This window comes from Leptinotarsa decemlineata, unplaced genomic scaffold, assembly GCF_025532065.1.
Source record: "Leptinotarsa decemlineata unplaced genomic scaffold, Ldec_3_MD MMD2_tig00078422_RagTag_RagTag, whole genome shotgun sequence".
Lineage (NCBI taxonomy): Eukaryota > Metazoa > Arthropoda > Insecta > Coleoptera > Chrysomelidae > Leptinotarsa > Leptinotarsa decemlineata.
The window spans coordinates 6,837,104-6,855,450 of NW_027412747.1; the positions used below are offsets into that span (position 1 = coordinate 6,837,104).

The 18,347-nt window shown below is 35.0% G+C and overlaps 1 protein-coding gene and 1 pseudogene across 6 annotated transcripts in view; both read right to left on the bottom strand.

The window, feature by feature from the left end:
* Nucleotides 1–18,347, bottom strand: part of nolo (ADAMTS-like no long nerve cord) — an 875,808-nt gene that overhangs the window by 83,665 nt on the left and 773,796 nt on the right. For all 6 annotated transcript variants that reach the window (XM_074186241.1, XM_074186240.1, XM_074186239.1 and 3 more), the window contains 2 exons: nucleotides 16,509–16,653; nucleotides 4,183–4,312 (listed from right to left, as the gene is read on the bottom strand). In XM_074186241.1, coding sequence (XP_074042342.1) covers nucleotides 4,183–4,312; nucleotides 16,509–16,653 — 275 coding nt within the window. The remainder of the gene's footprint in view (nucleotides 1–4,182; nucleotides 4,313–16,508; nucleotides 16,654–18,347) is intronic.
* LOC141487358 (ubiquitin carboxyl-terminal hydrolase 2 pseudogene) lies at nucleotides 864–1,882 on the bottom strand (annotated as a pseudogene).

Sequence of the window (18,347 nt, forward strand, 5' to 3'; positions counted from 1 at the left end):
TGCTGTTATTTTTTTAGGTATCAAATTCTACATCCGGATTACTCATCATCATCAAGAAATTCAAAAATGGTTGAGATTTTAAACAAAGTTCTCTATCTAAGATTTTTTGTGTGAAAAATCGCAAATGTATCATCTTCATATCGGATCCAAGTTCGAAGAAAGTAACCTAACTCCTCTTTTGTTTCCAATTTGAATCTGTTCATGGACAGCTATAAAGGAGGAATGAGTTTTCCATTGCCGTGCCATCGTGCTATCTGTCGGAACTATTTTCAGATTGGAAAAAAAATATGTTAATAGTCTCCTGCTCAAAATATGGCTCGATTATGGTCATCAATTCATACAAATCACCGTGTCAGGTTGGAAAGAGTCCAACATAAATTTCAGAGATTCTGTGCTTCTAAAACGAATATGCACATTGGCAATTATAATTATACAATTCTAATAAAGAATATTATATACTTTTTGAGCAGAAGAAGATAGAAAATTGAAAAAAAAAATATTGGCGTTTACATACCCGGAACTTCTCGAGAGAATTTATTTACATGTGCCAAAAAGAACTGTCAGAATTTATGATCTGTTTAACGTTTTCTTCCATTATACAAAGTATAGAATGCATTCTCCTATTGTAATGTACATCTAGAGGTCACATGTATAAGCCTGTCAATATTCAAATGTCTGCCAAGAGCGACGAGAACATTGATTTTTCCCTATTGATTTTTATTTTTTCTTTTATTAAATCAAATATTTCATTTTTTACTAATCTAAGTATTACAATAAATAATGAAATTAGGAACAATCATGAAATTCAGGTCAATTCAGAGAACTAAGATTATAAAAAAAAAGAAAGAAGAAAAAAAATCACATCAAAGGTGCTGCTTCGTTTCCTCCTGTTCATAAAAGAGGACATATGCCTCATCGCTCACAAGTTATTTTGGCGAAATTGGGAACACGTGTGAATCATTGTATTTATGCCATGTGTCACTATATGGTTGTCTGCAATATGGTGTGTGATGCCCGTTGTAAGTAGTCCCACTGTGATTTGAAAGTGCATATAGATTATAACGACGAGGAGCCACATTGTCTGCTGCATGATTGCTCATATCTAAGTCATCTGAAGGAAAGTCAATAGAAACATTCAATATGCCTCTGAATCTTTCCATTGGAATCTTTTCAAATGAATGACTAAGATACGGTGAAACTTATAGATTGATAAGGACTTTGTACATTTTCTTCTTTGCTCGCACCTCGAACACGTTGGTTTTTTATCTCCATCTAGAGTTTCCTCTCTCGTGAAGGAATCCAAGCAATGTGACAAACTCAATTGGCCAGTTCTTCGTGGTATGGGAAGAGACAAATCCCAGAAAGGATCGAAGGTTATTTATGAGTGTCCACAGTGTGTGCACTTCATAGTGGATTTTAATTGACCAACGGAATAGTTTACAATCTTAGAGTTGTTCATATTCAACTATTTCAGCCAGTACTCTTGTGCTTTTCTGCTGTCGCTAAATTTTTCGTCAATCTTCGTTAAGATCGATTCAGATTTCTCAGTAATTCTGTTGAGATCCTCATGTAAACCTTCTAAAAGATATCGAAGGAATTCGTGGACGTTTTGATGGGCAGAACCCATGAATCGAGGGGCAAATCTTTGAACCTGAATTTTGAAGTAGACTGTGTTAATTACTTTATCAGATGTATCTCCTGACCACAATTCCTTGAGAACTTCTGCGAACGCTTTGAATAAAACACCTTTCATACTAGAAATACCAGTATTGATATCTTCCATGTATGTATCCTCTTTTAAGTATCCCAGCAACAATCCCGTGTTTGATAAATATTGGATTACGCTGTTCATGAAACAGGTCTTTCCAAAATTTTTCAACCATTATAGCCCAGTAATTTTGAGTGAAGAATGTATCACCGATCTATTGTTATAACTGTTGATACTATGTTTGCCACTACTATCTTCTTTCGAAGTAGAACCGCTCAAAACTGAATTGAATATAAGTTCTTTTGGGGACTGTAAGGCTCAGCCAGAGGGCTTAACTGAGCCTAATTTAGGGTTCCGACTTCCTTTTCTGTCAAAGGTTGGCCGTTTTGCTGCGAGTCTTCCATCACACTGCACAACTCCAGTTCTTGCACTGTCTGTACATATTCGTTGCGTTGCGTGAAAAAATGAGAATGGGATAGCGGCATCGGTGAAAGAGATTTGCGACAGATAATGCTCGATTGGGGATGAGGATAGAATTGGATTGGCTGTACTATCATAGGTAGATGCCGATATATTTTATTCATGGGAAACATTGATAATTCACTTAAGGTTTTTGATTGAGGAATTGTACCTAAACATGAAGCTGCATTTCCTCTTTGAATCAGAATGCTATTTTTTTGAATCAAGAAAGATTTCATAAATGATCTCCAATGCTTGAGGGCCTAAGGTACCAAATGTTTCGATTCCTATTGCATAAAAAATGAAATTATCTTTCAAATAATTGCATTTTCGTATTTTTGACAATTCAGCTGATGAAGCTGCTGCACCGCTGGATACAGAAGTCGAAGGAACGTGACAAGGAGCCAAAGTATCAACGCAAGTGAAATCCCAGGCAACTGGTTTCCTTTCCGCCAAGGAATGAGAGTCATGCCATCTGGTCGTTTTCCATCATCACTGCAAGTGCCTGTGGGTTCTAAGATAGAAGGTATATTTGCCGAACCTAAGGCACGTTTGATGACATCATTTACAGCTTGATGACGGGAAAAGCGCCCGGCGCTATATATAAAACTCAATCCATGATATCCTCGGCTGTCTACTTTGACTCCACATTTGCATTTGTGTTGAACAAACATATACACAAAAATCACTCATATTACTTATACGTATCATTCATAGCATTCTCATATTTATCTCTTTATTTTCAATTGTATAATCTATAGTTCTGTTTATCTTAGTGCTTTGATTCATTTTCACGTACTTGGGTATTGGTGCAGTTCAAAATTGTAACTCATTTTATCAATTGAGTATTCAGGTCCTGTTTTGATTTTGAAAATGATTGAGTTCCCGCATTCTTTGATTTTCAAATTCTGGCTCGGCAGTGTTTGAATCTGGTTTTCTCTTGCAATGAACATACACTTTGTTTTATTTTCATTTATTTCAAGTGAATCACTGAAACACCATTTATGAATACAATTTATTGTAGAGCTTATTGTGTTCATCAAAATTCCTTGATTTTTGCTTCGAAAAGCCATTTCAACTCTTAGTTCATACAACGTATGATATTTTTGATGAATGTTATGTCATTATTGTTATCGCAATAAACTCAGGATGTGAAAACCGTCTGAAGAAGCTAGTCACTCACGCCAGGAAAACGTCAGGAAGAAATTTCAAAAATCGATAGCCTTCAAATCCGAAGAATAGTGACACTTCAATGAAACCATTTTTGTTTCTTTTGAATGATATGAGTTAGTTACCTGGAGTTGAACGGAAATGTATCTTCAGATCTTAGTATTTTGTTTGAGATGCACATTCATTCCAATCTTTTTTAAATATAACAGACGGCTGATGAGATCTCGTTTGAAAGAGAAGTAGGCCGTGTTCGGATGGAACCTGAAGTACCAAACATTTCGTCCTCTACTGCGGCAGACAACAGCAATAGTGGATGCGTTTACTGCAAGGATGAGAGTCATATCTAAAAGTCTCCCACTACAGAAAAAACATGCGTTACTGAGACTTCGAGATATTAGTACGAACGTTTGTTACTGAGACTTCAAGATGTAACAAACATTCGATACTGAGACTTCGAGATGTAACGAACGTTGGATACTGAGACTTCGAGATATAACGAACGTTCGTTACTGAAACTTCGAAATATAACGAACGTTCGTTACTGAGACTTCGTGATGTAACATACATTCGATTCTGAGATATCGAATTATAACGAATGTTCGTTACTGACTGAGCCTTTGTGATATAATGAACGTTCGTTACTGAGACTTAGAGATGTAACGAACGTTTGATACTGAGACTACGAAATATAACTTTTTTTGTCTCCCAAATTTTGTTCTCTTTGCTTGTGACTCCGACGGTGAAAGCATATGTTTTTAAATTACGTCTTTCTCACACTTAAATTTTTCAAAAATCATTTCATCTCCTTTCGTTCTAATTAGATGCATGATGCAGTTAATACTCACTTCGGAGGACAGTTGTGGACGTTGCATTCTACGACTGTTGAATCAGGCTTCTGTGTATCGTTGCAGAGTTCCTCTTCAACTTCCTCTCCTGTCACTCGATTCTGGCATAAAGGGCGTGACATCTTGTATCCTGGAAGAGAAGAGAAGTTGCAGTTACTCGTTGTTATCAGTCGGTTTTCTTATTAAGCCTGAGAAACGGCGTATTATATGCCGTTTGTGAGCTGTTGAAGGAGGATGATAAATAAAGAGGAGTCTGACATATTGTGATTACATTTTGTAAAATATGGAGAGAGTAAAATAGGAGATCGTCTACATGTAGACGATTTACGGTTTCTGGATCTGTGTGTGTAGAAATGTTCGACGAAGTTCAATTTAACTTTAATTTAATTAATTCAGGAAAATTCACATTGTACTCCGCAGGGGTCTGTCTTGGGATTACTCTTATTAATCATATATATTATTGACCTTTTTTTTATATATACCCCTATGATATGGTGTCATATGCGGATGATGCTATCTATTTATCACAAAAAATATTGACAGTCTCCATACAGCTTTCAACCAAATTGAAGGTTGAGCTGAATTTTAGTACAATAACAATAATCTTAAACTAACTAGAATGGAAACTCAAACCATTATCGTCTTCAGTCAAAATAATATACAAACCGGAAATTCCACTCATAACGAGAATCTATGTAAAACTATGTCATCTCATATCTTATTCATTCTGAGGCAGATAAAACGGGTTTGTAATAAAGATGTTCTACTTAACATTACCTTTTCTCTCATTGCTAGTAGAATTTCTTATGACATTATTTTATGGGGTAATTCCAGTTTTTCAATACAGGTTTTCCGATTGCAAAAAAAAACATTGAGAATCATTGCAAATGTTTATTTTCTGTATTCGTTTCACAACTTCAAAAATGAATTATTTGAACTTGAATCTATGTAGTGAAAGTCCGTCAAATTCAAGAAGTCTTAATTTCAATCTGTTCGAAACAATATTTCAAATCTAGATGATTTTACAGTGTGGAAAAATATTCACAAAATAATTTTTGATATTATTGTAGTGGTATATAATAATAAGATAATATGAGAAGGGACTATTAGTTGTGAATCATGGTATTTGAGTTGTTGTAGATCCACGATATCGATAGCATTTTGTGAAATGGTTTGTTTGTGCTATGTTCATCATTGTTTTACATTGTTTTTCAATATGTAAGGGTTTGTTTACCCATGTCTATGTTGAGATATCCACAACCTAGTGTTAGAATTAGACTGTTATTTAAATGTCCTGCTACAAAACATTATGTAACGTAGTTAAATAAATGTATCTATCAATGTATCTATCTATATGAAAAATACAAGAATAAAACACAACACTAAACAATTACTCGAAAACATTATTTACGATATCACTCTTGTAGTTCAAAAACTGACATTGCTCTTCCAAACATCTAACGTGTACCCGAACAAAATTTTATGAAGAGTAGTTGGTCAATAATGGGCAACATCTTTGCACCCCAAGCCCTTGATGGTGTCAATCATGTTGTAAATAATGATTCAATGAAGAAGTATCAAATGTCTAAAAGTTGACGAAAATGTCTAAGAATATTTTGTGAAATTTTCTGTGATGAAACGATGTTATTTTTTTAGAATTTTTGCGATTATAATAAATATTCAGGCTGAATTTATATTTATCCATCTGAAATCATATATAGAATGAAAACCATGTCGGCAAACTTCCTGTGAAATACATTGTTTCACGAGAAACTGAAAAATCTCGTCGGCATACTTAATTTTCGATAGAGAGAATATTACAAGTGAGTCGAAATCATAGCAGAATCATTACCAACTAATACATGTATTCTACTTTAGTCTTCAATTTCATGGGTGAATTACTTGATTTCCGAATCCCTAGTTTTCAAAATGAACAAATATATATCCCAAGAACTGTTATGTCCCAAATTGCGTCTTGTCGAAGATCATCGTGTTGTACCTACCCTGTATAGCTATTACATTTTTTCAATTATTCTGCCTACTTATTTCAAAAAAGGCATCTTTATATCAGTAACAATAACAACTTCGAGAATAAAACTGTTAGAAATGAATAATTGAACAATATAACAAAAAACATTCGTTCACCCCAATTTCGAACCACATACACAAAGAGTTCTTTAATCTGCTCATTGTATAGTTGAATTGAATATAATCGATCTACTTCTACTATCATTGAGTGAAAAATGGAAAATTAATGCCTCCTCTAAAAAATTCAGCAAGTTTCTTGCTGTTTTTCGAGTGAGTATTATTGAAGAGCATATTGAACCCAAGAAACATTGACCCTCCACAGACCAAATATCAACAAATTCAACACCTAAGTTAATCTAATCATTCCTTACTCACACCATTACCATGATGAAATTGATTTTCTGAGTAGTTGTTATGATATATTTGCAGTGAATGAGCTTCAGAAAAAAATCTTTGATTTAAGACATTCACAAAGTATAGAGAAAGAAACACACATCAAAGGAGGAGGCCAACTCATCTGATGCTTTGAAAAAAATTGTTCTGAAGAAAGGTTTATGATGTTGATATCCTTGATGGTAGTGTCATGGATGGGTTTGGTACATCAAACTATTCTATAATGTCATTTAAACAACAGTAGATAGTTACAAAACTCAATCATGATCAATTCTGGTAAAATAGGTAGAGAGAGAAATGCTTCATATATTAATGTAGGCTTCACGGCTCGCGTCAATGTTTTTGATTGGTTTCCGAGTTTTGCCGTGGCCTTCTTTGATTATAATCTCCAAACGTTTCGACTGCAACTGCGGCAGTCATTTCCAATGGAGTGGTTGAAGTACTCTTCTTGACGTGTCAACTGTCGTGTCAAGATCTCGTGTCAACAGTTGATTGAGGGAATAAATGCTTTATACAGTAATGTAGTCTTTCACGGGTAGCGTCAATGTTTTGGATGGTTCCTGGGTTTTGCCGTGATCATTTATGGTTATAATCTGCCAAACATTTCCTGGTCGAAGTACTCTTTTTGACATATCAACTGACGTGTCAACAGTTGACACGTCAAGAAGAGTACTTCGACCACGCCACTGAAGATGACTGCCACAGTTGCAGTTTCGAGATTATAACCAAAGAAGACCATGGCAAAACCCGGAAACCTACCAAAACATAAATGCTTCATACTTTTGCACTTTTTTGTGTAAGGATTCTGCATGAACATTCTTAGCATATTGATAAAGCAAATTTTTAGATGAAAAAATAATAATGATTTGCAAAGCTGAAATTATTACAAGTAAACTAAGTATACAGAATTACAAACAGATACCGTTGTCAGTGAGTTAACCACTTGATTTCAGTTATGAATGAAATTAATAATTCTAAATATCCAGTCAATAGAATGAAATATAGCATAGTGAAATATGAAATACCACACAAAGTTGGTATGAGAAAACATAAAATATACTTGGAAGTAACACCGGAATAGGATGATATGAATTGAAAAATTCAAGAGATGAGGTGAAATAATAAATACTGGTATATTACATTGTCCAAAATATATAAAAATATCTTGGAAAAGAAAGGTTTTGGCAAACATCGGATGTCCGCCATTGAGAATGACGGTATTCGATGTAAGTGAAAATTTCCTTTTTTTATATACCATATCGAATAGCAATCCTGTGAATAACGAATGTTCGAAGTGCGAACTGAATAGAGACAAGTATTTTCAATGTTCCTATGAAAATATTTTCAGTAGTTTTCCTCACGTGTGATATGATGTTTATATGAAAGTAGTTGTTTGGAGAGAACTTTTAATTCCAATCCGTGTCTGAAAGGTACCTCTTGGCATGATCTACACATCTACAATTAAATGATTTCAGTTTGAATTAATTGTTTTTTCCTCATTTGCGAGTTATTCAAATTTGTTTTGTATGGAGATGGAAAAATAGAAAGCAAAAACCTTCCTTCTCCAAAAAATTAATCTCTTCCCAAAGTATATCCCTTTCAATTCATTCAAAATATCTCTGTTGTCAATGAAATAAGCAATTTCTTGTCTTGGTTGATTAGGAATAGAAATACATTCATATAATGCATCAACTCCAGAACTGTATGAATAGTATTAGTAAAAATAATTGTATGTGTGTAGAATAACTGACTTATGTGTCCGTAGAACAAAATGTTTTTCCGGGAATCGTAGAAATGAATTGGTAGTCGAGAGAATTTGTTCTCATATAAATTATTTTCGTTGTCATGAAAGAGGCGGTAAATAAACATGATCCTCATAGAACAGTGTTTCATAGAGATGCATGGGGACTTGAATGAAGGCAATTTGAAACACCTATTTTGCAACACTTTCAACGGATGAATGAGTGTGAAAGGCTCCATCCAGACGGAATTCCATAGCGTAAGTAACTCTTAACCACAGAGTCCTGAGCTGAGTGGTTTTCAAAATATATTTCTTAATTTTGAATTTAAAAAGAATGAAACGCAGTTTATTGCATAAATAATTCGTATGGGAATTATATCAAAGATGTCAGTCTGAAACGACACTTCAGTATTTTACTCTCGGTTTAGGTTCGGTTGTATGGTCACCCACATTAAAGTATGGGAATGATGATTTTATCGATCTGTTATAAGTGAATGGAAAGTAATGGGTCTTTTCCATGTTGATTGTTAGTAGTCTGTATCCTTGTCAATTTTTTTTCAATTGATTACACTAGCCAACAAATAAGAAAAAAAAATTGTGACCAGTATTATAATGGCTATACATGGGAGTTTGAAGCATCCTAACTGCAACATCAAAAATTCTCCATGACGTTAAGATTTTGAGTTATAGTTACTTTTATTTCATACAAAAATTTTCACATATTATAGTGAAACGTAAGATCAAAACAAGAAAAAAACAATATATTTTGAGGATAACAGTCTTTATTTACAATATATATGAGAAAACTTTCACGTATAGTCAGTGGGCATACTTGAAGACTGGCTATAAATCAAATCATCTAAAGGAACAATTCGTTCAGGCCAGTCTCAACACCCTACACAGTAGGTTAATGGACTGACACCTATCAGAAAACAACTACTCCCCTGGCTAATACCACGAAGGGCGTTGGATTATATCCGACAGGTGTCAGTGCAGGATTCTTCACAGAAGTTATTCCTGCATATGCTGTTGGCGATACAACTGCCGCAATAGATTTTCAATTATTGGAACACACTTGCAGACCGGTTTCGGGCTGTTTGGCCACTCGTCAGTGCAAGGTAGTGTATATCATCAACATAAAGTCGATGATTTCCGATAATTGAAAATCGAATTCCGTCAGAGTATCATTCCTCGAACTAAGCTGAAGACTACAACAAACAACAGGTTTGTCGTCGCTCCATCTGCCTGTGAACGAGGTAACCAACTGCATATCCAAATTTGCCCAATTCCTCGTAAAAGGAAAGAAATCTTTCACGTATAGTCAGTGGGCATACTTGAAGACTGGCTATAAATCAAATCATCTAAAGGAACAATTCGTTCAGGCCAGTCTCAACAGGATATGCAGGAATAACTTCTGTGAAGAATCCTGCACTGACACCTGTCGGATATAATCCAACGCCCTTCGTGGTATTAGCCAGGGGAGTAGTTGTTTTCTGATAGGTGTCAGTCCATTAACCTACTGTGTAGGGTGTTGAGACTGGCCTGAACGAATTGTTCCTTTAGATGATTTGATTTATAGCCAGTCTTCAAGTATGCCCACTGACTATACGTGAAAGATTTCTTTCCTTTTACGAGGAATTGGGCAAATTTGGATATGCAGTTGGTTACCTCGTTCACAGGCAGATGGAGCGACGACAAACCTGTTGTTTGTTGTAGTCTTCAGCTTAGTTCGAGGAATGATACTCTGACGGAATTCGATTTTCAATTATCGGAAATCATCGACTTTATGTTGATGATATACACTACCTTGCACTGACGAGTGGCCAAACAGCCCGAAACCGGTCTGCAAGTGTGTTCCAATAATTGAAAATCTATTGCGGCAGTTGTATCGCCAACAGCATATGCAGGAATAACTTCTGTGAAGAATCCTGCACTGACACCTGTCGGATATAATCCAACGCCCTTCGTGGTATTAGCCAGGGGAGTAGTTGTTTTCTGATAGGTGTCAGTCCATTAACCTACTGTGTAGGGTGTTGAGACTGGCCTGAACGAATTGTTCCTTTAGATGATTTGTTTTATATGAGAAAACATTCAAATTAAGTCTTTTGTGCATAACCTTTTAGCAGATGTTGACTTTCGTTTATGTGTTTCATCGTTTTTCCTTATAAGGAACCAACAATAATCCCCCATCATTGCTGCATCACATCTGCCTTGGTAACGTTGCTGTATTGTCAGTATGTATGTATGTATGTCACTAACAGCACCCAAATTTTCTGGGGAAAAATTCTGCAGTAGTTTTCAAGTAGTTCTTCTATAAGTGTTTCGTTACTTTCTACTTTCATTTTCTCTAGAAACCCCGAAACAATTATTTTGGAAGAACTCTACGCAACTAATTCAACATCACTTAATTTTTCATCAAAATGTTGATCACTTAGTAGTTTTCTAATTTGTGGTCCAACAAATATACATTCCTTGACCTTTGCATCACTTAATTATGGAAAAACGTGTTTAAGATATTTGAACGCATCACCTTCTTTGTCTGATGATTTCACAAAATTTTTCATTAACCCCAGTTTAACGTGTACCACTTATACGTATTTTGACTTATTGCATTTAGAATAAGTGGCATACTTTCGTGAGTTTCCTTCATGGCAACTGCATCTGCAAGAGAAATAGAGGGTCTTTTGTTTCCATTATGGAGCAGAATAGCTCACAAACTTGTTTTAGACGAATCTATGAATGAACGCCATTCTTCCGGGTTATGTGCAAATCCTAATTTTTCCATCACATCACTTGGATTTACACAGACACACATTTTATCCTGCATAGTAAAAAACGAAGATAGCTCATGGTTACGGTTCCCAAATATTGTAACTTTGGTTTAAGGGGCTAGTAAATTCCATTGTAGTAATCTAGACCCTAATAGTTCAGCATTCGTCTTGGATAAGTGGAGGTCCCGAACTAGTTCATTCAATTCAGATTCTTAGAATGAATGGGGTGTTCTTCCTTCACTCTCGCCTTTTTCTGGCACATCATGGGAACCTGCCTGGTCATCATATATTTCCAAATCTTTCTCCCAATTTGACGGGGGTGTTGAAACTGGTAAATCTTCTCCATGAAAAACCGGCCTTCTTGCAGAAGAAATATCCGGATATACAATTTTGTGTTTGTTCTTTCTTGAAAAACCAGACACTTTTATCAGTCGTTGTAATGATATGTTGTTTCTCGCCAAATCTTTGGAACTACAAAAGGCATAAAAAAACGTTTGCCATTCAACCAGTTACTTAGATCTGCTGCACAGGTTTGGCAACATATGTGAGGGGCCCGATCCCGATCTTGAACACCAACAACACATCCAAAATACTTATGGTAAGCTATTTTTGTCATTTGATTAATTGGCCGTTTCTGCGATTTATGAGTAAACTGACCACATATAACGCAAAAACTATCTGCGGGATTAACGCAGTCCCGTTTCTGTTCTTTGGACATTTTTCTACTGTTGCGTACGTCGAGTTCAAATATATGCGTTTTCAGGAGTCAACTTATTTCATTCACAAAGATAACACTATTATAATACTCTCAATATTCGCGAGTTTGCTCACCTGGCTTCTCCAATACTAACTCACCACTACTCGCGTTAAATCAATATTGATGATCCTATTGTCAATCTGCTACTTTTATAGCGGTTCCGTAATTCTGATATTTTTTGGAAACTTCGAATATCGGAAGTTCGAGAAGCGGCGTTACAAGTCTCATATACATCGAAAGCAGATTCGAATACTGGGCAGAGCCGCTGTGTTGCCAAATTTTAAACAACTTCCTCAATTTAGGGGAGAAGCAAATTTGGAATGTCGTGTTCATTAAATTTTTGTGAAAAAAATCATAACTCAAAAATCTTATGTGTTAGGACATTTTCACTATTATTTTCGCATTCAGGGAACAAAAATGAACAGAAAACTGCCTTTGGCATCACATTCGTGAATTGGCTGTAAACTAGTGTTATTATTCCCAACCATCTTCTTCAGTTCTGTTCTTTGCAAAAAAAACGACGTCATCTGCGAAATACAAGATCACATCCCAATTCCCTTTTGAAAAAAATCCAATTATACAAATGATATACAGAATTGGTCACAAACCTGAACTTCATGGAATACTCGTCTCACTATTTTGTTTTTTTTTCTGTTAGATTCTGCAAAATGAGACACTGATAGTTAGGTATACACATCCTTTCCAAAAAGGTTCTCAATTTTTTCGTTTAGTCACATCAACTTCAAACTGTTTTCATAATCGACGAGAACTTTGTTTCATCTAATCATACTGATAACCCCAATTTTCACTCCTATTTCTCCTAGATGCACTCATCCCCATCCCATACACCTCCATATTCTACTTGTGTAAACCTCAAGGAGTCAATCAATTCTCCCAATCAACGAGTCTATTGCAGTGATCCAGCGACATTGTTAATACCACATTACACTGCAGCGCAGGTATCTATTCAATCCATGCAAACATCATTCATGTCATTACCAACTAACATATTGATCCACGAACCATCTTTGTCTCAACACGTCATTAAACAAGTTCCTTATCAGTGACCGCTGGTTAATTAGTTAGGAGAGTATATCGGATGCTGTTTATTGTAACGGAGACAGCTCACTATTGATTGCATTTCTACTTGATGAGTCATTTATTCGCCTAAATCCACACGGAGGTCGAAATGTAGAGTGTTCCACTTTTCAGAGTTTGACTTCAGCGAGTGGAAGTATTGATTGAGGCTCACAGATTGAAGGAATGATGAAACCTACTCTTCGGATACCTGCATTTTTCTGGAGTATCCAAAACGAAACGGTGTATACTTCAAAATTCACAAGAAATAAAGTATGTGGAAATTATCGACATGTTGGGAAGACGTCATCTTCACAAGTATCGTTGATACTGAAATAATGATGTTCGTACAGCCAATTTTGGAAGGTTTAATGAAACTAGTTATGAGATGTCTCATAAGATTGACAAATATACCTTATCTTATTGATTTGAAGATCACCTTCAGAATTTTGAAGGGGTTGAAGATTCACAAATAATGCTGAACTTCGAGAAGTAGTCGATATTCTTGAAGCAAAGTGAATTTTCATGGTTGAATAGTCTCATATGGTTGACTGAAAACTGAAAATGAAGGTCATGAAAATTATTTCCACTTAGAAACTCCTGGAAGATGCATAGGCATCTTCCATCGGAAATTTCAATTGCAGGAGCCCTTCATCGATTGACAAAAATGAAAAACTGTTCCATGAATGACAGAAATCATTGTGTGACTTGAAAATGAGTTCACATTATCACCAATTTTGAACAGACTACTGGGGTAGAAGTCTTGATTTACAATTCCGTTACGCCTCAAATCAAATTCGAAGCAGGCCTGATTCGTCAAAGGTGAAATTGGAAAAGTAAGCATATACTATCTGGAATACTAGTGTTGCTTCTTGTCAAGAAAAGGAAACAAAATGGCCTCTTTCGTCTTGTTTCGACTGAGTCTTGACTAAGTTTTGAAAAAAATTGATTTTTTTTGAAGAGAAAAGGCATTTATTCATCTCGCCTTATCTCTTCACGACTTCTCTGACAAGAGACCGTTCTTGATATTCAGAGTTTCTGGTAACCGGTAAAAATAACGTATTTTCCAAGTTATAATATATATATATATATATATATATATATATATATATATATATATATATATATATATATAGAGGAAGGGTAGTCGTTGCTGACTAGTTAAGAATAAAAACTATTGGATAGTGGGGTATTGCAGCAAGTAAATGAGTACTCTTTCAAGTTAGTCCAAGCTTTCGGAAAATTTTATTTCCATCATCAGGGAAACTACAATAATATAAGTTTTGAGGTAAAATCAAAAATATTAATTGTTCATGACTTACATCTTATGTGAGGATGGTTACATTGATGTTGAAGAAAAAATGTTAATACATTGGAGAAGATGAAACTTGATACACAATTCTAAATGCTTGAGATTATTTTTTATAAAATATTGTTATTCGTTAGACCGTTATTCACACCATGCGTGCAGGATTCAAATGAACGAGTCTGAGAATAGAACGTTAAAATGCCAGAGTGACATCTGTCAATTGATAAAACTTATATACTCTCACTAGGAGTACCAAGTGTACTCTAGTGTATAATGTAAAATTTATGTTTGGTAAAATTATTATGAAAGATTAAATTTAAGATATATTATACAATGGAATTGTTTAAATTGATATTGTTTTTGTAAAAGCTTTTATCTAGAGTCAATAAGTAGGAATAAATTTCACTCAAGTGATTAATGTCTGTTTTTTTATTCATACAATTGTTATTTTCAAAAATGTAAGACATTTCTAGAAAGGACCTCTTAACTGAGGTTGATTTTACCTTAAAACTTATATTATTGTAGTTTCCCTGATGATGGAAATAAAATTTTCCGAAAGCTTGGACTAACTTAAAAGAGTACTCATTTACTTGCTGCAATACCCCACTATCCAATAGTTTATATATATATATATATATATATATATATATATATATATATATATATATATATATATATATATATATATATATATATATTTATTCGAAAAACCAGACCGTGGAAACCTACTCGAACACATATTACGCCTCTACGGGGAGGAAACACTCAAAAACATATTCCACACTACTCACTCGAAAGGCCAAACTTCTGTGTGACCTCGCATTTATTAAAGCCTGCAGAACACATCAAGTCATACTTAAGGCATTCAAGATCAAATATCACAATGAAGCTGAAGAGATTAGACGAATTCTTGACCGATCCAGTTTCGCCCCCATTTGAAAAACCATTCAGAACATCAGACGCGATCTATTTACACCAACATGAGTTTATACTAATATTACGGACGTTTGTCAAATTCAAAAATTCATTCAGTGACAACAAAACCGCCACTCAGGTAAAAAAGCTAGACTCACTTAGGAAACGAAAAACACCTCAGCCAGTCGCTTCTGATCCCCCAGTCCTAGTTTACAACTTCTCCAATACCCCATTGGATAATAACACTCTCAGCATCCTGTCAAAAGGCTTCAACTTCTCCACAACTCCCAGATCCATTCCCATCGAAACTATTATTACCCAAACAGAATCGGCCATTTCTCTCTACCTGAAAACCTAGCTGAAGAAGCACGTCAAGACATCGCCACCACATTAGGAAGAGCAAAAGTTCCAAAATCCAATGTTACCCCAGCTGAGAGACAATTCTTGAAAAACCTGAACAACAACCCAAATATTGTCATCCTTCCAGCAGACAAAGGCAATGACACGGTGGTTCTCAATACCACAGACTACATCGGCAAGTTGACGACAGTAGTCGACTCTCCGGAATACCAAATAACCCCTAGATACCCAACCGTATACCTCGAAAAGAAGACCAAAGCACTCATCAACAATTCCAACATTCCCACTGAGAGAAAGAAACCTCTCATTCCAAGGGAGAAATCTTCTCTTACACCCCGCTTGTATGGCCTACCAAAAATACACAAGCAAAACTGCCCCCTTCGTCCCATCGTGAGCGCATTTGGTTCACCCACATATGTGGGTTCCATTTCGAACCAATGTTCATACAATCCATATTCGATTTAAAGGTCTTTCAACTCCATCGATTGGTTAATTCAACCAAATTGGCTACGTGTGTACCAAAAGAAATAAAAAAAAATAATGTTATTAGTTTTAAGTACTACTATAAGAATTTATTGAGTGAGCAATAAACTAAAAAATATATTTTTGATCCTTGAGTTGTTAAGAGACCCAGTTATTGTTGTTTTTTAACATTATGTATTAAACGCATATTCCAGAATGTTAAGCTTGTGTGAGGTTAAGTAGTAGAACAAATAAGTTATTTATTTGATGTCAGCCCTAGGATTGGAATACATTTTCCAAGCGTATAAAAATCTTTATGTATGGACCGGAATGAAGATATATCATTATTATTATTATCATATACCTAGGATATCCATTAAAAGTGTGGTGGATCGAAGTCAAATTTTTTTGAAACGAATGATATTCGCATTGCATTAGAAAATTACGTCGAAAAAAATGTGTATTCATCTATATTATTCTCAAGTAAATGCAAAAATCTTCAGGTACACTCACCTCCTCCGCATGTCACCGAACATAGAGACGTGAACGTTAGCGTCCAATGATACAAAGGTCTCGAACAAGATGAACCATCTCCTCCACAAACACCACATTCATCTACTTGCTTGGCAGATCCTATCCTCAAATCACAACCAACTCTCTGAAATGATGAAGAAACGATTATTAGCCGCATTATGTATAATTCATAGTGGGAGAGACCAAAAAGGGATTTTGGTATAAGATACAGAGGTTCCTTTCATCATACTCTCGAGCGAGTCAAGTTAGTATATGCTGAAAACAGTGAACCTATTTAGAAAATTTGACGACTTGAACGTGTTCCACGAAAGTGCATCCTTGCCATTTTCGAGCGATGAACTTTTTTCATTTCAAAAGAAATGATTCAAGGTTAGTGTTTCAATAAGCCAAAGTACATACCTGTACAAGTACAGTGACCTACATTATTTTTGATTTGTATAAACACTTCCGTTATTGTTACATGAATTGGATATTCGAAGAAATGAAAATTCCTAATTTGGCAACCAAAGAAGCTCCAAAATTAATTATCACCGGTAACAGAAATTTTGTGTAGGGGAAACTGTTGATGGGGATGAATTGTATTCAGAAAAAAATTGAACGAAAGTATTTTACTAAAAACCGCATTTCCGTTTTCAATCCGATTGACGATAGTTTCATGATCGAATATGAAGATGAAAAGATGAATATTTACACCTTGTAACAGAGAAAAATGTGTCAACTCAACAGCTGACACCATCGACATAACCTTAAACCTAGCCTAACCTCACCTAACTTTGAAGTTATAACAAAACTTCATTCATCCACGAAATTTCAGTGAGTCTTCAGGGCATGCGCAATGAAATATTTCATGACGTTTTTAAATCATAGGGGCATATGGCGGGAAATAGAGGGATTGGATATCAATCAATTTTTAAAATGCGTCATTAATTTTTATTCAGCTAAAAGCTTATGTGACCGTGGTTTCGATATCCTAACTAATGGGTCAGATATTAATTTTTTGAAAATTTTCTCTGTCTTATTGGGAAATGACTCTTTTCATGGTTGACTGGTTCGCCGCGAATATCCAAGCTGCTCCTGAGGTTTGGCGTACGGGTAACAAGGCCTACTTGCAGAAGAACTTCAAAAATGATGGCGTTTGGTATGAAAATACTATAAATAACAATAACTAACTACAGATGATTCCTGAGTTTCAGAAAGAAAATGAAAAAATTCATGTATAAAATTATGAGAGCAATTCGGTTTTGTAATTCTTCCGAACAATCGTTGATGCAAATTGAACTGAGAATGAAACATCAATCTCTTCTCAGTACTTGCCAGTGAATGCTTTGCCTTTAAGAAGTTTTTCAGCTATATTTTTTAGAGATATCAGGTGAAATTCTTGCTTTTCAAACTTATGTTCATAGAGAAATCTGCGAAACAAAAATAAACATCTGTATTATAATAGGTACTCTGTATGACTCTTCCTGACATCCATTGACGAGTAGTAATACTATCAATACCAAGCAAAGCTCTATTAACCAGGTACTTATAACACAGAAATAGAAATAGATTTATTAGAAATAGATATCTTCATATACATAAAGATAAACATAAGTATGTTGTTCATTGCAAATGGTTATAGATATATTGTTTTTGCAAACTACAATTTAAGGAAGAATTCACGCAACCAGAAAATATTGGTGTACATAATACCAACTTACATTAATAAAATTAGATGGTTATGTAACATCGGTAGAAATAATACTCAAATAATAAGCGCAAACAAATGAAAATGATACATCAGTATAAATAGATTAAAAAATTCAATATGAATTCGAT